Source organism: Malaclemys terrapin, chromosome 15 (genome assembly GCF_027887155.1).
Source record: "Malaclemys terrapin pileata isolate rMalTer1 chromosome 15, rMalTer1.hap1, whole genome shotgun sequence".
Taxonomy (NCBI): domain Eukaryota; kingdom Metazoa; phylum Chordata; order Testudines; family Emydidae; genus Malaclemys; species Malaclemys terrapin.
The window spans coordinates 24,063,179-24,085,697 of NC_071519.1; the positions used below are offsets into that span (position 1 = coordinate 24,063,179).

The following is a 22,519-nucleotide window of genomic DNA, read 5'->3' on the forward strand; positions in this document are numbered from 1 at the left end:
TAACTTGTTGGATGGGGAAAGAGAGAAATAAGAGAGTGAGTGAAGAAGTGAGGAATTGGAGGATTGACAGATATGGATGAAAGCAGGATGGTTAGCTAGTAAGATAATTATAGAGGGATGCTGATAAAGGGCTTTCAGGCAACTGAGATCTCAACAGTTCATTTAACATGTTCTTCTGGTTGGCGGATAGCTGTCATATTTTGGTTCTGACCCTGTGTCTGTCTCGAAGAGCAGGCCTGGCTTTTGCATACAAGCACCGCCCTCCATATTTGTATACGGTGCCTCTTCACCTCTCTGGCTGCTGGGCCAGTTTATTTACCAACCTCATCTCATCTCTGCGAGGTGTGGTCACCATTGGAAGTCGTGGTTGCTCCAGTAGCCAGGCCTGACAGGAGAATGGAAGAAGAAGCAGTGGGGATCCGGACAGAGTCTGAAGGTGGAGGGGAGAGGGAAGCTTAGAGTACCAGTCACAAGAGCCTTAAGTACCAGTGCTGCTATGAATACCAGGTGAAATGAGCCCGCGTGCAGACAGGACCAATACAATGTCTATGTATGGCTTAAGGAGCACGCCTAGGCCTTGTGCTGGTGCTACGCACAAAGCTCCCATTGAGGAAAGTGCTTAAGCTTGTGCAGCAAAGCACTTACGCACATGTTTAATTTCAAGCATATGCTGAAGTCCTTTTGACCTCAACCTAAGCATGTGTTTTACCAAATAGGGACGCTTTTCCAAATTAAGGGCAGGTTGAATTTCACCACTGGCGGGGACCTCTCCATTACTAGAATCCCGCGTGGAGTCCAATACAGTAGCGCTGTGTGGGCGGAGTCCCAAATAACCCCTCCCCCCAGTACAAATTTCTTCAAACTTTATTGATACACTGCACAATCACAACCATCTCTTATTCTTTCTGAATTAGAAAAGGTTACAACTACAATGTAACATGCACAAAATTCAGGTAGTATATTCACCCTTTTTAATACAATTATTGACGGAAAATCAAGACTTGACTTCATTGCTTTAAGAAATAATAATCAAATGAAAGTAACCCTAGAAGGCTGACAGGAAAAATAAAGTTTGCTTTTTTGTAACAATGTGATGGTTTGTTTGTTTGATTTTCTTTAAAGCGTTTGAATACAGAAAATTATTTATTTTTGTTTTTTTAGGATAATTGTGAGTAAAATGTGCACAACCATAGCCTTTTACACAGCTAGTAGAACTGCACCATTGATAAGTCATAGAATTTTTTAAACCTAGCAAAGAGAAGGACTCTGAACTGGACAGTTAACGGTTTCATACACCCAACATGTTCCTCACAACTGCACTTTACGTGTCACAAGAAACTTGAATGCTTAAAAAAAAAAATGTTCCCTGCTCGCCATTCTTTTTAGTTTCCTCTGCCAAAAAGAACTAACCGTGTGGAGCAGAGGGGACTAGGTTAGAGGTTTTCCTGTTCTTGATGCTAACCACCCATGGTTGCAGGAAGAATTCAGTCTTGAAGCCGTGTCTCTTGGAGAGTCTAAAGAATCCCTTTAAAGTAATGCAGAGATCTGGGCATGTGGTTGCCATCTTCCAAAAAGGTCTGATCAACTCCATTTCGCTTAGCCTTGGACCCAGCATGTTCAATATCTGAAGGACAACTTACGTTGATTAAATTTGGCCTTAGTACCAAAGTATTGACTATGTGAAGGGCAACGTGCATTGGTTGACTATCACGTGGCCTCTGTTCCAAAGCATTGACTACTGAAAAGACAATGTATCTTGGTTAGCTATTTTCTGGCACACCTTTTAACTGCAATATTTTGTTTTGTTTTTCTCCCGTAAGGGACGAATGGACTCTGTTTCCTTTTGAATAGGATTTTTTCCATCTTAGCGTTATTTGGAAACCCTTTTCTCTGATATACCGCCCACCTCTTAGAAAGGCGTCCTGTGGCTACTTAAACGTTCCTGTCTTTGGGGGAGGGAAAATTGCACTTGAAGGTTTTCAAAACTAGGGCTTTGCAGAAACGAAAACCCTCTTGCTGTCGGTGGGGAATGAAGAGGAGAGGAAAATCACATTTTTTTTGCCCCAAATTAAAACATTTTTTCAGCTTCACCTTGTGGCTGCTGTTTATTTTTTCCCTGGTTTCCAGAGATAAGAAACCTGGAGTCACATTCAGGGAAATCATTGGTTTTTGTTGTTGTTGTTGCTTTTCCCTTTGGGGGGGGGGAAAAATCTCACTCCTTGTCAAGCGTCACTTGGTATTTTTCATGCAGCTCCACTTGGGACCACCCAGGGTGTAAACATCTTAGAATTTTTCCAGGTGAATCATCTGCAGCAATTACTTTTGTGTGTGTGGTGTTTTTTTTTTTTTTTCTATTGCATGGTTTAACCGATTTATTTTAAGTCAATGTATCGCCCTGAAACAGGACCTTTCTATGACTTTCTGTGCTCTGACTTGCTACCCACCTAGCCCATAACGTCGTCCTCACATGAAACTTGTGCAGAGAGATGCGGCGTCTGGGATACAGAGTTGAGAGCCTAGAGCTTCCTTGCTGCAGTGCGAACGTGAACATTTTGCCAAAGCTTGGGCTAAATTTGCAGGGCACTTGAGATGCTGAAGTGAAAACATTTTGTCTGCCCGCGCCCAAGAGAACGCTGTACCACAGCAACAGGACATGGAGACCTGATTCTTACATTGGTGGCATTTCTCCCGAACACCGGGGAAAAAATAGGCTTGCAAACAACTATGTATCAGGCACTTAATGTTTACCACCAGCACTTCAGTTCACATGACCTTGGAAGTCATGAAAGATATGAATGCCCCAGTGGGCTTTGAAATGTTGTTTTGTTTGGGGTCTTTTATTCCTTCCACTAGATTCCACTTTGTACCTCTCTCTTCTTAATAGCAGTATGCGTGTCTGTGTGGCTCATCAAGTTATTGTCTCTCTGATGATGATAGCAGGCAGGAAGAGAATAGGCATCTAGGTAGGAGTAGCTACACTAGTTGACCCTTCTGAGAGACCACTTCTTCAGGTTCTCTCTAGCAGCTCTCCTGCCTCAGCCTCAACAGAGTTATGACATGATTAAGCATGATTAAAACTCTCTGTTTGATGCCCTGCTTTGACAGTTAAAGGCATCTGCTGCTATTTTTGGTATTCATACAGCTACAACATTTTTCAGTACTAATTCATAGATTTGTAAGGGACTGTTAGATCATCTAGTCTATCCTCCTGTATGACACAGACCTTAGATTACACCCAATGATCCCAGCTGCTAGCCTGTAACTTGTGGTTGAATAGATATAAATGTGAAGACTTATTGTTCTTAGCCAGCATTCCACCTAATAAGCCAATGGAGCCAGCGTGTGTATCTGGGGTTTAAAATAATAATACACCTTTGTATGTCTTTAACAATGAACGAGGTTCCATGTGGACCTGTTGCAGGAGGCTTCTTGCACAGATTAAATCAACGTGCAACAGCCTCGTGATGTTTTTTATCCAGATGAAAGAGTGGGAGGGTGCTGTTAGATTTTTTTTCAGAGCAGTAAAACAGGTGGTGGTGGTGAAATCCAGGCATGTTGCTCTTCATACTCAAACCTTCCCTCTTGGAAGGAAAAATAAATGGGAAAGCAAGCGTATACATTCAAGAACTCGACTGTGCTGGATATTTTTTTCATATGCATGAACTCAAAAGAATATCCCCCTCCATTTTGTGAATATACTGCCCAAATGTTTAGTCTTGTATAAGTTTTTTTTTTCAGACTTCTTTTTAACCATTCATGTTTTACATTTATTGACAGATTTGATGAGGCACATCCTTGATCTTCCGATTAAAACACCTAGAGCCTACCGGAAACCAGCACAAGTCACTCCCTCTCCACGAGTTCATCTTTGCGTCCCTGACACGTCAGCAGCTCAGTATGGTAGGCCGTATGCTTCCTTACTGCATTTCTTTGCTTACTGCGTTCAGACCACCACGCCTGGCACCATTGGTAGTGCCTGCAGTCAGTCAGATGGCCACAAAAACAAAACAATCAACAACAACAAAAATAACCAAATGAATCAATGTCTCCTTTTCCTTCCTACCTGGGAAATAGTGTCTATGTCTCGGGGGATCAGAAAAAGCAAAGAAGTTTCTACTTGGCAGGTCTTCGTAAGAGCCACTTGATTCACTCTAGTGATCCAGGTTGTGCTGTGCAGCCCAATCCGGTCTGGGACGTTGATTGAATTGACTGTCATGCAGGCTGCAATTTGGTCTGGGAATGCCACAGTCCTCTCGCCCTGTCAGGCCTTAGCAGTGACCCAGAAAGCTAGTAGTATTTTTAATTAAAAAAAAAAAAAAAAAAAAAAGTACATTCAAAGACATTTAAGCAATGCAGATTCCTCCCTTACCGCCGTTAGGCTTTCAAGAAAGTGACATGTCTCATTCGAATAAGGCCTAAACCGAACCAAGGAACTTGGGGGGAAGAATCAATTGAATCTTTCAAAATAAATATCCATAGTCTAAAAGCTAAAAGCTCTGGTGCTGCTGTTCCATTTTGGAGACAGCTGCCTGAAATTCCCTCTCTAAAACGGTTCTACGGAAGCAGCTGAGAAACAGGAAACCATGTGAATGTAGGTTTGTGGGAGGTTGTATTTTTTTTTTCCTCTTCCCTTCCTCTTTCCCATCTGTTTTGTGTGTTGAGCTAATCAAGTGCTTGGAAATTAAGTCAGTTATTCAAGTACCCTTTGCTCATAAGAGGTTCCCAAACAAATACAAGAGTGATGTCAACACACTAGCAAAATAATTGGCCTCCGTCGGCTTCTGACTGGATGGATTCCGAACAGAGCAAATGAGGATCGGGGCTGGGAAAGGGAGTGAGCATAGAAGTGTTGGCCAGATTGCGTTTGGCTCTCCCAGGATGGGTCGTGAACGTGTTGTTTGGGATTGCCATAAATAATGGATAATTAGGACTTTTCTTAAAGAAAACTGGATGCATCCCCGTTGGAGAACAGCAGTACAAGCACCTGTTAGCAGATATAAAACATTGGTTCTTAAAGGCAAAAGATTATAACAGCATTGGGGTAGAGCGAGGGGTGCTGCTTACTTTAAAAATAAGAGTATTTATTTTGGGGAGGTAGGAGAAAACAGATCTCTGACTTTTTTTTTTTTTGCGGGGGGGGGGGGGGAACTAAGTGAAGGATTGCTACTGCATTATTGTGTTTTGAATTGTCAGAGACATGCCCAAATGGCCAAATATTGCTTAGTTTTATGGCCTGTAGTTACGTTCTACCACACGTATAAATGTAATATTGTGAAATTTCTCAATATCCTCCGCCGTAACAGGTGGATGAACAGACAAAATAGAAAGAAAACTAAATGGATGGAGGGAGTGGGATAGAAACTTGGCTAGATAAATAGGTGACTCAATAGAGATGATTACGCTGATGGATGGATGAAGAGCAGAGAAGGAGAGATTTGGATAGAAGCACAGATAATTACATTGATAAATTGATAAATACAGTAAAGAGATGGTGAGATAGAAAGCCAGATGGATAGCTAATTAGATGGATGGGTGAATAGGATAGATGGATGGATAGAATGGCTCCGTGATTACTTTGATGGCTGGGGAGATGGATGACTCACCATTTTGTCTATTTATCTGTTTGCATTAGCCACTCAGCCATCAGTTTTAGCAAGAGGGGAGAACAGTGTCCCCTAGCTTTTCCCTTTCTGCACTCCAAGGGATCTCAAATCCTTTGTCAGTGTCCAAATGCACGATCACTATGGCCCATTCACAGCCGCCACTTACTGCAGTTGTTGCCGAGAGCCCAGGTGCTGACGGGGGGTGGGTGGATTTATTAAAACATCCCTCCAGATGGAGGCCAGGTGAAGCTCAAGTGTAATAGGACACTTATCAACATGAACAGGTATGTACAGTGTAACAAGTAGAAAGAACAATCCTTTTGCTTAAGAGACACAGAGATAATAGGACACTTTGACTCATATTGACTTCCGCTGTGTGTCGTCCCTCAAACCAAGACACGTCTCCGGGGGCAATTTGAATAGGTTCGGCCGAGACACGCTTAACTTTAGGATAGGTTTATAAATAGGGTTGAGGGCGGGGCCGGGGAAGAAGAAATTGATTCGCCTTGCGAAATGCCCATGACTTATCCCCCAACAGGCGGTGGGAACCCTTTGCCCCTCCCCCTCTCCCTTCCCCCCTGGCAGTACGTTCAAGTGGTAAAACTGGGTGTTGCCCCCGCAGTGTAGAGAGTAAAGTCTGTGGTGTGGGAGAAGCCAGGTGTCGCCTCCGAGGACCCTTTGCTTTCTTATCAAAACTTGATGAGAAAGTGAGCGAGGAGGGTGCCCGATAGCCAGAGGCAAGCCATTGCTCTGGAAGCCGCGTTGCTGCCGTCATGTACTGCTCCGGGGCCTGGACAAGGGAGAGAGAGAGAGAGAAAGGTTTGTTATTACCAGCTGGAGGGAGAAGGAAATCAACCAGTCCACTGACTTCGAGGCGAGATGGGTCCCAGAGGGAAGCCCTGAACTTTGGGGAAGTCTAGCTCTGAGGTCCATGGCTCAGGCTTATCTCAGCTAAAAACACAGCAGGTCTTTCCTCCCTGCCTTTGTCCAAAGCCAGAGTTTCCTTTCTCTCACTCATTGCTTGCAGCCGCACTAAGCCAGGGTTTGCTGGGGCGGGAGGATCCTCAACCATTGCTTTCAGTCCACAAACCACTGCAGGGAGAAAAGAATCACTCCTAGTCAGCCAGCTCCTCCATCCTCCTCCTCAGGTCCCCAAAGGCCTCACTGTGCTGCCCACCGGAAGGGATGCTGTTGTGACCCATCACAAATTGTGGCACAATTTGAGGACCTGTTTGCACTAGGCAGAGTGAGTGATCTCCATCCATGAGTTAGCTCCCCCACTGCATCATGTGGCTGCCTAGACAGATCCTCCATCCTCTATGTGACTCTTTGGGGCTCTTTTCTGTTCCACCCTATTCTGCATAGGTTCTTACACGGAGTGACTTCGGCTTGACCCTGTTTAGGGAAAATCGAAGGTGGAAACAAAATCTGTGAGTCCCAGTCAAACTCCACTCCCACTCCACTAATGCCATACAGCTCTTGTGTCCTAATTACCAGGCACTGGGATTTTCGAAGCTGCCTAAGGGAGTTGGGCACCCAACTCCCAAGGAAATTCTTTCCCATTGGGCTCCTTCTGGAACTCCCGGAGAGAATCATTACTCGGAACTACACTGGACTAAATTGTCAGGGAGGTTCAAATGAAATGGCCATTCATAATGAGATCAGATAAATATATTGCCATTGGAGACCCCATCCCTCGACTCCGATTCAAAATATCCCTTTGCTTTTCCACGGGACTTTTCCTCCTGAGGAAATGGCCCCCGGACATCCATCAGATTGTTTCCTTTAAGTGAATTTTAGTGCTCAGGAAAGGCTCTGGACTATTTAAATACTGGATAGTGGACCAAGAAAGGTGTAGGCCTGGCCGCTGAAGAGAAAGCAGAGCAGAGAGAATTCAACGCAGGCTTCCCACCCGAGCTCCCTTGCACCTTAATTTTAAATTGGAAAGCCAGCTCTTGGCATCAGCGATCCCATTCCGCCCTTAGCTTCTGTGCTGTGCTACCACGAGGTCCAGGCAGTACAGTTGTGATGGGGAAGAAACATGAACTGAGCTAGCGTATTTCACATAAGCCTCCTAGCCATTCCTCAGGTTGCTACCAACGGGGACTGGATTTGAGCTGATAAGCAAGAGGCATTGCACGTTACACTCGCCACGGACATGTAGCTACTGGCAGGATGGAAAGTGATGCCTGTTACCAATCTGGTAGCACTGTATAGTCAGGGCAAGGTTGAAATGTCACGGGGAAGTCATGATGACACAGGCTCCCGCTGGTGGGGGCTAGGGTCAGGAACAGTGAGATCAAGGGCTGGAATGGCCCCTGCATGGATGATTCTCGAGTAGGAGCCAGAGTTGCGGCGTTTGGACCCGCCCCATTCTTACTGCAGGGGAAAGGCTCGTAGCAGTCCCAAGAACTGCCCCCGTCGTCAGAGCCGAGTCCTCGGGACTCCCTCCCAACCCCTGCTCCCAGGGTATCCCAACACCCCTCCCGCGCAGTCTCATCACAGTGAGGAGAACTCGGTGCACTGCTGTTGGAATCCATATTGACCTGGGCCAGGAATCCCTACAGGGCACAAGGGCAGGTTGTTTCTAAAGAGCCGTCATCCCCTGCTTTGCCCCATCCCTCTCTGCAGAGCCTGATCCCCATGGAGGATTCCTGGAGGGGCTTCCTTCGAGTCAGAGAGCTAGCGACTCCCCCTTCCACGCTCCCCTCCCCTCCCGGGAGGGAGCATTTGGCCCAAAGGACCTCATTGTATATGCAATAGGGAGGGGAAGGGCAGGGAGGAAGAGGAGTTCCTCTCGGGGAACATTGTGAAGTTGTGGATAGGTGGCACTGCCTGACCCTAGAGATAAGAAATAGCCGCCTCCCTGTCTCCAGCTTGCATGCCCCGTGCAGACCATGGGGGGCCATGCTGCAGGCACTGTCCTATGCAGCATGGTCCACTAGTGTCGTCCTATATCCTGCATCTGTCGGTGATGGTGTGGTAAAGACACTACTAGCCTTAGGACCAGGGGAACCAGACTGTAAGTGACATGGCTTTCAGTCGTTCCATTTAGGTCCTGTCAGTAAGAGTGAGTTTAATCGTCTTTGCTGTGTCCCTGCTTGACACCTCCCACAAAACCCCCCCACTAGATCCCAGGATTGGCATAGCAAGGAGGGGGCTGCGGGTCAGGATGAAGGTGCCTCCGCAGAGCTGCGTGGGAAAGTAGGGACCAGGGTTGGGGTGTGTTAGCCGAGAGAGGTGGGAAAGCCCAGGGCGGGAATAGTGGGGGCGGCGGCAAATCAGAACTGAGGTGCGTTGTCAGAGCTGCGTAAAGAGAGCTTAAGCAGAGAGCCTGCAGTTGCCATCAGTCTGTGGGTTTGAGCCGCACCACAATCAAGCTGCCTCAAACGTTGGCATATATAAAAAAGCCAAAACCCTGCAGCCTGCTCCACGGTGCTTTGCAAGTTAGCGTAACTGCTCTGCATCCCTGTACGTGCTTTCTCCGGAGCACCACATTGCTGCACAAAGAATCTGACCCCGCTTTAGCCCAACAAAACTCCATAGACCGCACTGCCTCTGGCAGGATCATTTGCTCACAGTTCCAGAATATATATCTATGTATTTTGCACAGCTTTCCAAAAGTTGTGGATTTAGGATAGAATCGGAGCAGAAAGAAGCTCTCTCTCCCAACAGATCGTCCCCCCGCTGCACCCCCAGTGGAATTGCTAGAGACTAAAGACGCCAGGAAAGTGTCGTGCTGTTTGATTAATTAATCACAATTTTAGAGTAACCCTGATTGACTGGAGCCACGGAAAAGAAACAGCTGTGCCTAACTCCTCCCATCTGGAGCTCTTTATGCTGTAACTGCTCTTAAACGCTCTACACTCTGGTAGCTCTGTTCTCTCGTGGGCTCTGTTTCCCCCCCGTACATGAAAAGACAGATCTCAGTTGTTATTTAACTAGCCTAATGGTACTAGCCTAATTAAAAATTGATAACTATCAAGGCACGCGGGCAGACTGCGAACCGACAACTACCGCAAGCGGGCCCTGCTCATTTGAATGGCATTCCTCTTCATACTGGAGGATATTGTCAGTAACGATCCGTTGATTTTACTTTCTCCCTTCAAAACCCAATTTCAAACAGGCAGGGCTCCTAGCCCAGGACTAGGCCATTCGCTTGAGAGGTAAGAGATCCAAGTTCAAATCCCTTTTCAGCAAGCAGACAGGGGATTCAAACCAGCACATCCCACTGGGAGTACCCAAACCACTAGCCTGCAGAGGGCTCTCATTTCTTTGTCCCTTTTGGGCCAGTTAATATGTAATTAAAGTGGAATAACTTCAACAGGCAAGAGTGAGGGAGCCCCCAATCGTGGTAAACCTAGGCTGCCTGAGATGCCTGTTCAAACCCGCTTTTAGCAGGCAGAGGGGGAATTTGTACCCACATCGCCCTCAGCCCACATGAGTATCCTAACCCCTGGAGTAGACCGGGAGTGTAGGAGACCCTTCTTTAAAGGCCTTTTCCTCACCAGACAGAGGGTGAAACTGAAACAGGATCCCTCACGTCACAGGTGAAGACCCTAATGGTCTAAAGGTTACACCGGGGCCTCCCAACTCCTTCCCCCTCTGCCCTCAGCTGTTTTGCGGGGTGTTAGGCCAGTACCTCACAATCTCATAAGAAACGGTTGGGGCACTGAAGTCTCCTGACTCCAGGAGAGGGGGTTTCTGGCAGAGATAGGTGCTGAATTCCCTGAAAGAGGCAGGGCTTAGCAGAACCTCTCTCATCGTTGTCTCCCAGTGGCTATCTCAGGCAGCTCCCTGCTGGCTTTTATGGATCTCGTTCTTAGGTACCTGACTCTCCCTTTTCAATGAAGAGGGAGCCTAAGTGCTCAACTCAAGCTTTGGGAATCTCCTTGTTCCAATTATTTTTCTAGGCATCTAAAAGGCAGGGCTGGCACTGCTGATATTGCCACATCTAAGTCCTTCTGTGGATCTGGGTCGCAGTCCTGAGAGAGAGAGGAACTGAGACTGGATATACTTGGTCCATTTTATAGGCAGGCAGCGCTGTGACTGTAAGGGAGCTGAGATTGCAGAGGAATCACAGAATCATAGAAAATCAGGGTTGGAAGGGACCTCAGGAGGTCATCTAGTCCAACCCCCTGCTCAAAGCAGGATCAATTCCCAACTAAATCATCCCAGCCAGGGCTTTGTCAAGCCTGACCTTAAAAACCTCTAAGGAAGGAGATTCCACCACCTCCCTAGGTAACCCATTCCAGTGCTTCACCACCCTCCTAGTGAAAAAGTTTTTCCTAATATCCAACCTAAACCTCCCCCACTGCAACTTGAGACCATTACTCCTTGTTCTGTCATCTGCTACCACTGAGAACAGTCTAGATCCATCCTCTTTGGAACCTCCTTTCCGGTAGTTGAAAGCAGCTATCAAATCCCCCCTCATTCTTCTCTTCTGCAGACTAAACAATCCCAGTTCGCTTAGCCTCTCCTCATAAGTCATGTGCTCCAGCCCCCTAATCATTTTTGTTGCCCTCCGCTGGACTCTTCCCAATTTTTCCACATCCTTCTTGTAATGTGGGACCCAAAACTGGACACAGTACTCCAGATGAGGCCTCACCAATGCTGAATAGAGGGGAATGATCACGTCCCTCGGTCTGCTGGCAGTGCCCCTACTTATACAGCCCAAAATGCCGTTAGCCTTCTTGGCAACAGGCACACTGTTGACTCATATCCAGGAGAGGGGTTATGCTGAAATTGGGCGTGCTCCATTCATACCACATCACCAGGACCCAGAGACCTGAGAATGGGCATGCTTTGTGAATGCCACAAGCACTGAAATCACGGCAGGGAGTGCAAAATAGACACCGTCAGTGCACGCCCCAGCCTCGCACCCAAGATCAAGGTGGGGAATTGAGAACAAGCAGCCTCAGTGCCTGCCATAGACACAGAGCCCTAAACCTGGGGTGTCCAGATGGGTGTGTGAGAGGCTTTCTGGAGTTCCTCTTCCCCCACACTCGTGCTGCTTGGGATAGGGAGCTCTAAATTCCTTCTCTATCTGCTTCTCTGGAAGTCAGCTGCTGTCTTCAGTCATCTCTTTTCCCCTGCCTCTGAAAGCTGAAGTAGCATCACATCCACTGACTGCATGAATGTTTGGCAGCATAAGACGCGTATCCGTTCCCAGCTACTCTATGCATGGGAATGCCTCTCTACCTTGGGCCACCACCAGTTCTGAAATAGAATTAATCTGCCCCAAGAATAGAGCAATAACTTGGGCACATCAATGCAACATCTGATTCCAAACTCCACATTAGCACCTTGTTCACGCCGAGTGTTTGCTTTGCATCAGCAACGTGCAAGAACATGTGTGAATCTGCATGTTCCTTGTCCTTGTGATCCTCCTCGAGTTCTGGCAGAGGGGAAATGGGACATACTTCAAACCTTGGATAGCAACATCTCTGGACTGGACAATAAGGATCAGCTTGCTGAAGATCTGACAATCAGTAGTTTATTGCTTGTGCTGTCTGCTTCTTCTCTTGTTCGATTGTTTTGTTGAGATTACCAAATGGTTTGAGATTGTGCCTCACCCCTTTGCAGCCTCCTGGTTATGAACTGCTTCATTTCTCGTGTGCCATTCTCTCTGATCATGCACTAACTTTCTGCAATTTCAGGTGGGCCCACAGTGTTCACAAGTGGCTGTCTGTTGTCTGGGCTAGTTCCAGGTTCAGTGCTAAAAGAATTTGTCATTCTTGGACAGACATTTCATCTGCAGCCATGCGCTTTGTGATAGCTGCTTTTTGGAGATCTGTTGCTGAAGGCTGCCCTCCACACATTTGTTTTGTCACAGCTGTTACAGCTGCAGCCAGTTAATACTTGGTCAGAGTCTTATCTTTTGTGCAAAGATGCTGATGCTTCCCACAGTTCTTGTTGAGTGATTGCTCAATGGACATGCCATCCACCACTGAAGGGTCTGCCAGTCGGGTATACTGCTCCCTGACAAACAGCTAGGACATGATATATTGCTGGCTTCTCCTCCAGAAGTCTGGTTTCTGCTACATTTACAGAACTCCGTCTACCATTGTTCACATGGAAGTAAGTGGAATCATCTCTGCAAATGTCTCAGGCTCCATGGACTTGTCATCATCTCTCTTGGCTGCTAAGTATCCATTAGTAGTTGGGAGAAATTCATAAGCATTTCTGTTCTGGGAAAACTATGTAATGAACAGTTTTTTTTCCTTGGGTAACCTAAGTGTCCATGACCGGGTGGAGTGATTGGGTGCTATTCCTTAAGTCTGCCAGCGCATTCAGTGCTTCTACACTGTTTCCTCTGTGTGCTTTCTCTACGGCTTCAAATGCATCACTGTACAATTGAGCTTTCTCCAAGGTGTCACCTTCTGAGAGAACACCATTGTTCATGGAACCACCAACTATCATCCATTTCAAGCAGTTCATTGCTTCATTCATTACTTGGTGGATTCTAACGCTATGGTTATATGCTTTCCCTCTTAGAGCATGGCTCATGAGTGAAGCACCATAGAAGGTGGCTTCCACAAGAATGTTTTCAAACCCACTTTCCTGCATTGCTACCTATATTGCCCATGAAATTCAGTGCACAGTGCATGACTCCCAACTCAAGGTGGTCCCTATCAAATTAGTTTTGATTCCTCCATTTAACCAACTGTGCTTTGCAATAGATTGTTTCATCATAAACGACATATGTCCAGACTTGGCCCTGAGAATGGAACATATCCTGAAAATATTTCATCATTGTACATGCTGTATTAACATTAGTTGCTGGTGCAGGAATCCTAGGACAGCAGTCACTATTCATAAAATAGCAGACAATTTTTTTTCTCAGATCAGTCCATTATACAAATAATGACACACATTTTGATGTATTACCTGGTGTGGACAAGCTCATGCTGTCATGTGACTACAGACTTTTGTTTTAACGGAAGGCAAAAAGTACAGATGCTCCCCGACTTATGCAAGCGTACCGTTCCGGAACGCCTTGCATAACTCGAATTTTGCGTAAGTCAGGAACGTATACTTGACCATTAGCGAAAACAAACAAAAAAACTTTCTAGCTTACGGAATTTACGGAACTTTTTCCGTAAGTGCGGATTTGCATAAGTCGGGTTTGCATAACCCGGGGAGCATCTGTACGGGAAAATGCATAAAATATATCTCCTGGGGCTAAATATTTCCCAAACTTTCCAAAACAGTACTCTGTTGAGTATATAATTGCATTAGCAATTGTATTTAGAAGCTTTCTGCCAATTTTGGTCAAATTAGACTGTTTCTTCGAGTTGTGTCCCTTTTTGTGATTTTATTATTTTTTTGATGTGTGACAACAGTAAATTTTTTCTAGCTGATTGGTTACCCTCACTCATTAATAAGATGCTTTTTAGATCTGGCTGGCAGACTAAAGTAAGAATTATCCCTATTTTAGGTGGGCCAATTCATGCACTGACCTGCACATTAAAAATCACTCGAAATCCTGCCAAAATGTTTTGTTCCAATCCTAGATGGATTTTTTTTTTTTTTTTTTTTTTGGTTTGTCTAATCACCCAACATTTTGAAAACTTTTATTTTCAGGTTACCCTAAAACAACCCCCTTCCCCGCAATTCCTAGTAAACCAAAAAATCCATGATTTGCCCAGCTCTATCCAAGAAGTGTGACTCCTCCCTGCGCCCTGCTCGGATTACTTAAACCAGTCTGCCTCTCTAAGCTAGCTGGAGAAGGCAGCCAACAGCACAGGGGAGACAATATTCACATTTCGTATTTAAAGGGGCTCAGTCTAAGTACCTTGATATCTTTTCATTTTAAGCAACTCTGGAATGGTAACTAACGCCGCCCTGATTAATCATGCCCATCCCATTATGTTTTCAAATCAAGCTCTCCGGCTCTAATTGGAAGAGAAACCCAGAGCTGCTCCTCTTAGCACGTTCCAGACACAGACATGCAGAGCTCTGCGTGGACTCCATCTGCTCCCATGCGCTACGTGGACAGGTGTGTTTAATCTCTAAGGGAAACGCAAAGAGCAGCGTCAAAATATTGTTAAATGTAATTATAGCTGGAGTGATTGATTTTAAAGCATTGATCAAATAAAAGGCGGAATGACTTTCAGCTTGCTTCCTCTGTCTGAGGTTGGGAGGGATGGAAGGGGAGAGGGGTCTCATTAAGCTGCAGGAGAACGTAGAGATTGTCTGATGGAAGGCACACTAAGAGGGCAGTGTGTGATTGCTGCCCAAGAGCTATGGTGATGGGCACCACAAAAATGTCTAAATAGCCAGTCAGTCCAAAATGGCCTTCTTAAATTAATCTGAGTTAATTAGGTTGAACTAGCTACCCTAATGAAAACAGCCTTAAACTAAGGTTTGCCTTGAAGGAGCTTAACTTGCTCCTGTCTCAGTGGGCAAAATTCCCAGGGACTTCAGTCAACCAGTATCAGGCCCTAAACTGGGAGACACAGGCCTTGTCTACACTGGGGAATGATACGATGTAATGGAAATGCTAGGGCAAGTAGTATGTAATGGGGAAAGGCAATGTGATCTAGCGGATAGAACGCTGTAATAGGAGTCGGATTCTATTCCTGGCTCTGCCACTGACCTACTTTGTGACCTTGGGCAAGCCACTTCACTGTTCTGTGCCTCAGTTTCCCCACCTGCCCTTTGTCCCAATTGTCAATTCAAAACGTAAGGTCTTTCAGGCAGGGACTGTCTCTTTATTGTGCCTGTATACAGCACCTGGCACAACAGGGCCCTGATTTAATTGGTTCGGACTCCTAGCTGCTACTGTAATACAGATAATAAACAGCAATAAACTAGCAGTTCTCTTCCACTTGCATTATTCCCCGGGGGCAGTTAAGCAGTGCAAGTGTCCTGCCCACAGTGGAGTGTCAGGAATAATCAGAACATGCTAGCTAGTTTTCCGGTGCTTCTTGTCTATGCCAGAGCTGTAATGTCACAAGCTAAGAACAAACCTGATTTGGACTTGCTTGAAGTGGGGCTAACGTCAACAGTACAAAGCCACCTTTAGAATGAGTGCAGTTATCCAGAATGCTAGAATTCGCCACTATACAGAAAAGGCCAGACTGGGTAGAAGTAAAATGTATCATTCCAGCACAGCACAAAGTAACATATGTTCTGCACCTGTGATCTTGAGCCTTGGGAAGGTACAGTATATACCCCAGGGTCTCATGCGAAACCAGGAAAATGGGGTGTGAAGGACAAAAAAAAAAAATGGAAAAGGCAAAGGCACCATAAAGACTACGTGTACAGAGTAAAGAGAAAGCAGGGAAGGACATAAAGAAAAATAACTACAGAGGAAAAAAATAAGGAGCCATGCAGAGAGAGGCCCATAAAGAAGACATAAAGCTGTTTGGGAATTTGTAAGGTCAATTTGTGTGTGCGCAGGGGGCGAGAAGAGGGATTACTCAGCCAGACAGACAATTTTCAGTGGGAGATGAGTCTGAAAACAGGTTGACAAACGTGACTGTGCTCCATCGCGGTTTCTGCTGCCAGCGATGCTGGAAGACAAACCTCTTAAAGGAGACGATTATTCTAAGGGAGCCTGAGTGGAACATGACTTTATGACGGGCGAAGGGCGAGTTTAATAACCAGCTGATGCTACAAGTGCAGTCCGCTCTCCAGCATCAGCTTCACCTTGGATTTGTCTTGCACACGTGGAGGGAAATCTAGGCAATCTATTCAAGGAACTTGTTTTCCTCAAGTTAGTGGGTGTGCCCAGGTCGCTCACCCAGTGGAGCAGCAACTGGGCAGGGAGGAAGGGGGGGTTACATTCCAAACTCAGCTTTCATCCTTCTTTCTCTAGTTTGGTTTAACTGATTGAAATCAGTGGCCTATGAAGTGCATATGGCAGCAGCATGGGTGTATTTTGGGGAGTGCCCCTCGGCTTTATGGCACCAAGGGTTTCACTGGCCACTTAGCAGGACTTTTTTTTTTATCGTAAATCCACCCAAAGGAAATATTTGTCCATGCTTGTTTAGATTAACAGGAACTGTTCACTGTTGTTCACCAGCTGCCCAAACTGCAGTGGGATATACTCAGCCTCCAATTACAGAGAGAGGGGGAACCTCTTGCCTAGATCATCCTTCGCGAACTTGGGTGGCTTATAATCCTGCTGATGGACCCTAACTGTTAAGGGAGAAATTCGCCCCTTTGCAAGGGCTTGCATGAGACCTTTGCCCTGCTTAACTCTCACGGTTTAAAGCTTAAGTGAGACCTTGTATGGACCCTTCTACACAGAGGGAAGAACAGGAGTACTTATGCATATGCATCCGAAGAAGTGGGCTGTAGTCCACGAAAGCTTATGCTCTAATAAATTTGTTAGTCTCTAAGGTGCCACAAGTACTCCTGTTCTTCTTTTTGCGGATACAGACTAACACGGCTGTTACTCTGAAACTTCTACACAGAGGGTGTCTGGGACCCAGGACAGAAATAAAGCGCCTCTGTGTCTCGTAGCTGTTATCGGGCTGGACATCTCAAGACCCTCCACCCTCTCGGTAATTACAGATGGGCCAAAAGCGAAGCCTCTGGTTGAAACCCTCTGAAATCCCATGGAGGTTCAGATTTGAATCCCCAAATTGAAAGCCACCTCTATGGTTCTATGGTCACATTTTCAGATTTGTCCCAAGTTGATAGAAATCTTGAGACGTCAGCTGAGTTTGCAAGATTTTTGCCATGTGGGGAGACAAAATCTTGTGCGATTTCAGAGCCATCAATCTCTTATTCGGCTGTAACCCCCCAAACTCTGAATTCCAGTTTAGACTCCCATCAGAACAGCTCCTCCTTTTCTCAGCTCACTGCAGTGCAGTCAGAAATAACTGCAACAAGAGAAAAAGGGACCTTTCCCCCTTTAAAAGAAGAATCGTTAATTTATAATTACACATTAAGTGAAATTTCTCACACTTGGCTGTGATCTGAACTGAAAATAAACACAATGTGCACAGCCTAACCTCATTAATTTTAAGGCAAAGGAATAACAACCATTGTAATGGCAAAAAAAAAAAAAAAATAATGGAGTGAGGGGATCTAATTAGCTGATGCGTCTCTCCGCTTGTTCGGGAACACAAACCTGTTTTCCGCAGTGCAAAACCAGCCTCGCCAAATTGTTTCATTTCAAACAGAACTTTTATTTTCCTTAATTACAACAGACTGTGGTATTGTGTTTCCAGGCATCTACCAGACGATCTTTGTAGAGCAATTAAAATTATTTTGTGGGAGGCGGGAGGGGAAGTGCAGTGGGTGCTTGTTTTGGTTTTGTATTTTAAAATTGCATCGAGTTGGTGCAGGGTACAGTGCTGTGACTGGGAGCCTTGTAATGCTCTGTCAAAAAAGCTAATTTCAGTCGGATCATCACAATAAAGACAGAGACACTGCCAAGCTGCAAAAACTCCAAGCCTCTGCTGACTTTAGCAAACGTCGAATTGACGGCGTCAGAACTCGGAACGCTAGGACTAATAACCAGATGGCAATGATTCGGGAAAAGGCGGGTGGGGGGGGACACTCATCAGAAATGAAATGTCTGCATATTTTTCAAATATGTTGACATTTTGCAGGTTTCGGAAAATGTAACTGATTGCGCGGCTGTCAGCCAGAAAAAGGAAGGGACTGATTCACTCCACTCCTCCGTAACTAAATCGGAGATGTGAAAATGTATTTGGGGAAGGAAATGGAAGGCTCTTCAGAGTTCTTGCTACAGAGGGAAAAATAAATCCCTTGGCAATAATTTCCTTAACCATTTCTGATTGAAAGTGGTTTTTTCCCCACCTCGTTTCAGTTTGAATTCAAGGCACTTTCAATATGACTCACCAATTTCCCAGCTGAAGCCAGTATGCTGTTTGAGAGTCTGTGTGTAGAAAGGGACGGGTTTTGCTCCAGGCTACATATGAACCACAACCTTTAGAGTCAGGTTGGAAGCCAAAGCACCCACAAAGTTCAGGGAGTGTCTCCAATCCCTGTATCACTTATAATAGCGATAAGCGAGATTTGCAAAGGTTGGCTTCATATCCATTCATATCCACCGCGACCCCCTTCTGATAACAAAAATTACTACACGACCCCACTGGGCGGGATGGGGGACCAAAGACTGAGCCCACCCCAGCCCTGCCACCCTGGGTAGCAGGGCGGGGGGCAAAGCTGAAGCCCAAGGGCTTCAGTCCCGGCCGGGGGGCTTGTAATGTGAGCCCTGCCACCCAGGGCTGAAGCCAAAGCCTGAGCCTGCCACTTTTCAGCTTCAGCCCTGAGCCCCAGCAAGTCTAATGACAGACTTAGTGAGCCCATTAAAACAGGGTCCCGACCCACAGTTTGAGAACCTTTGGCCTCCATTGGATGTTAGTTTAGCTCACAACAGAGCCCTAAGTCATGAAGTTTGGATGTGGGTCCTTACTCTCCCAGAGTTTGGAGATCAGAGTCATGCTGTGATTCACACCAATCTCTCGCTAGCACCGGAAAGTTGGAGTTTAAAGAGATGTTATTGTACAGTCCTTAACCCTCTTGTGCCCCCCTGAAATTCAAAGTGGATTGTAATGAAGGTACTTCCTTGTGGCCCAGCTGATCTCACTCAGAAACCTGCAGCTAGAACAGGAGTGGGCAAACTGTGGGCCGGATCCGGCCTGCGGGACTGCCACCTCCGTGGCACTGCGGGCCCCGCGCGGCTCCTGGAAACGGCCGACACCATGTCCCTGTGGCCCTAGGGGGTGGGGGTGGGCAAAGGGTTCTGCGCACTGCCCTCACCTGCAGGCACCGCCCCCGTTGGCCAGGAACGGGGAACCGCGGCCAATGGGAGCTTCGGAGGAGGTACTCACTGGTGAGGGCAGGGTGCAGAGTCCTTTTTCCCCCTTCCTCCCCCCGGGGCCACAGGGACGTGGTGCTGGAGCAGCATAGGGCCAGGGCAGGCAGGGAGCCAGCCTTAGCTCCGCTGTGTGCCGTTGCCACCTCAGAGCAGCTCCAGGTAAGCGGCCCTGGGCCGAACCCCAAACCCCTCCCACAGTTCAATCCCCTGCCCTGAACCCCCTCCCACACTCTGCACCCCAACCCCTAACCTCACCCCCCTGCCCCAGCCCTACATTCATGGCCCTGCATGCAATTTCCCCACCCAGATGTGGCCCTCGGGCCAAAAAGTTTGCCCTCCCCTAAGCTAGAACCTACTTCATTACTTTCCTGCCAAAAGGTGATGACAATGTCTGGAGCACAGCTCACTACAGTTGTCTTTGGCCTTTAAATGGTAAAGAGAAAAAAATCAACCTGTTTCCTCTCCTCCTCCCACCATCCCCGCAAGCTCTTCAGGTTCCGAATACAATTAGTGCGATGCTGTGCCTTTGTCTCATCTCCCTTAATCCCAGGGGATTTGAAAGGTACAAACACAACACAAGACACAGAAAACAAACCACCGAACAGCCCAGTACGCTCTTAACTTTTCTTTGTGTCGAGAGAAAACTCAAGCTAGTGGCTTTTATTCAAGTCGTTTTCTTTCCTTCCACAAAGAGCCGGTCTTGAGTTGGAGACACAATATGAATTGATATTTCAACCTGATTTTTTTTTTCCCCCTTGCAGCAGTGATAGCAGAAGCTTCCACTATGCTGGGTCTCGTGGGATTTCTCTTTTTCCCCCTTCCCCTCTGGTGAAGAATACTCTGCCCAAGGCTGTGTTTCTCACTCTAGTTTATGCAGTAAGATGGGTCAGACGCTGCTTTATTATTACTTTGGGGAAGGGGGGGAAGAAATATCCCTTTTGGGTCAAGAGATGGGGGTTCTGTTTTGTTTTCTCTCCTGCTGCGGCTTCTAGCTGCACTTGCTGTTTTTCAGATTACAGATTAATACTGCTGCCTGTTCCACTTGATCTTACTCACAGTTTGCAGCCGTCTTCATTCTGCTGCATCTTGTTTATTTTTACCCAATCTCATGTTCTCCCCTGCTCCTTTATCTTGGCTTCTGAAATCTGATTAGCTGCGGCTCAGTAACCTCCTCTGTTGTTCCTGTCTATCTCGCTCCTTTATTCACAACTTTCTAGACTCTCATTTTTCTGAAAATGTTTACGAGATGGGATTTTTTTTTTTTTTTTTTTCCTTTTTAAAATGTCGCTTTGTAGCAGCCTGGCTTTATAAACCTAGGCCTCTATTGATGGCTCACGAGTCGTCATTTTCACCAGTGCAAAGTGGGTGGGGAGTGCTTCCCAATAGGAGCGTTTTCATTTCCCTCACTCTGGTGTAAATGGCCCTATGACTGCTTTAGGACCGCAGAGGAGCTCAACACTCAGGGAAGTAAATAGGGAAGGGGACTGTGATCAGGCTGCTCCAAACTCTCTCTGGGGGCAGCTCTTCTGGGCAATGTGAGAGGAGTCCCGGGGGCAAGGCGCAGTTCAGGGCCTGCCCCTGGAGTCCTGCAGGATCTATCAGGGGGAAGAGGGAAGGGTAGGAGGACCCAGGTTCTCCTCTTCCAGCAGGTCCCTCCTCTGAGCCACTTGCTCCCTTCCCTTCAGTTGCTTGCACACTCAGTCATTCAGAGCCCTAGCTGGGCGCAGGGAGATGTTCCCCCTAGTCAGGGAGAAGGGGAGGGGACGAGCACGCGGGGTCAGGCTTCCAGTCTCCCGGCTGAGTCTTGCTCACAGTCCCAATCTTCCTCCTTCAGAGTGCGCTGCCTCAGCGGGTACTTCCCCCCTAGGCTGACTGCCAGAGCGCCCTTTGGAGCTGCTGCTGCCCTAGGGAGTGTGGCTCGCAGCTGCTGAGGAGTGGGGCCATCTTGCCCCAATACTGGGCCACCACCCCTTTAATCTGAATGTGGGCGGGGTGGAAGATCAGGAATGCCTTTCCCCTTTTGCTGCTCCGGGATGAGAGTTCAGCCCCCCCCACTCTCCGCCGCCGCCCTCAGTAAAAGGAAAATCAGCCTAACGCCTTGTTCTTTCCACAGTTCATCTCAAAGCATCTTCCTTTTCCACTCCCCGTCGGGCAAGGCTACTGCCCTCAACGCTAATTCCTGAAGCAAGCAGGGCTGGCTTTGCCCCTGGCGGTGGAGAAGAGGGCAGGTAGGAACCGCTGAGCTAGGGAAGAGTGCTTCATGTGGACGAGACCCTGCGCCGGCTGCCTTCTCTACACCTCTATGATAAAAGTGGTTGATTTCTAATATGTATTAAAAGTTACCTTGCTTCAGACTAAGATCCCAGTGTGTGACTTTCACCCTTTCTTTATACCCTTGAAAGCCACTATTTCAGCATATTCTGCTACACAGCCTGGCCCTGGCCCCCTTTCTATATCACAGAGGTGTCGGCGCTTGGCCCAGACTATGCACAAAGAGGCGCTGTAGTGGACTGTATGAAAAAGGTTCTGGTGGCTACTGGTCATGAAAGGCCAGCACTGACCACACCTCCGCCTCAGAATGAGCCTTCGCTCAGTGTACCCTCTAAGTATGCCCCCGCCACACCCCCATAGCCTCGATGCAGCTTCAAAACATATCGCACACCCACACCCTGCAACGCCCCCATAGGTTCGAGGCACCCTAGAAATGCCCTTGACACACCCTCCAAGCCTGAAGCAGCCTGAAAACGGGGGGGACACACATGATGTCCCCACCCGTGGCCCAAACAGGCCCCCACCCCCATACGCTCGAGGCATAGTGGAACCAGGCCCCAGCCATCCCCTCTTGGGACTGAGGCCACGCCCATAGGCTCAAAACAGCCTTCTGAAATGCCACTGACACCCTCCCAAAGAATCGTCTAACCACAAACCTCAAGCATCGTCAAACCCCAACCCTGATGCCCCCAAGCTAAAGCCATACTCAAACCAGAACCCTGACATGCCCCCACCAAGCCCCTGACACGCCCCCGGCACGCCTCCAAGGTAAAGGCCTACACGAACCAGAAACCTGACACGCCCCCGCCACACCCCCGCAACGCCCCCAGGCTAAAAG

The 22,519-nt window shown here is 47.2% G+C and overlaps 1 protein-coding gene and 1 long non-coding RNA gene across 4 annotated transcripts in view; one reads left to right on the forward strand and one right to left on the reverse strand.

The window, feature by feature from the left end:
- Positions 1-846: 846 nt before the first annotated feature.
- Positions 847-22,519, reverse strand: part of OPCML (opioid binding protein/cell adhesion molecule like) — a 334,176-nt gene continuing 312,503 nt past the window's right edge. For all 3 annotated transcript variants that reach the window (XM_054005489.1, XM_054005487.1, XM_054005488.1), the window contains one exon: positions 847-6,393. In XM_054005489.1, the coding sequence (XP_053861464.1) occupies positions 6,293-6,393 (101 nt within the window). In that variant the 3' untranslated portion in view covers positions 847-6,292. The remainder of the gene's footprint in view (positions 6,394-22,519) is intronic.
- Positions 3,810-21,768, forward strand: LOC128823271 (uncharacterized). Its single transcript, XR_008441716.1, has 2 exons — positions 3,810-3,900; positions 21,524-21,768. It is a non-coding gene; the product is annotated as an uncharacterized LOC128823271 (long non-coding RNA).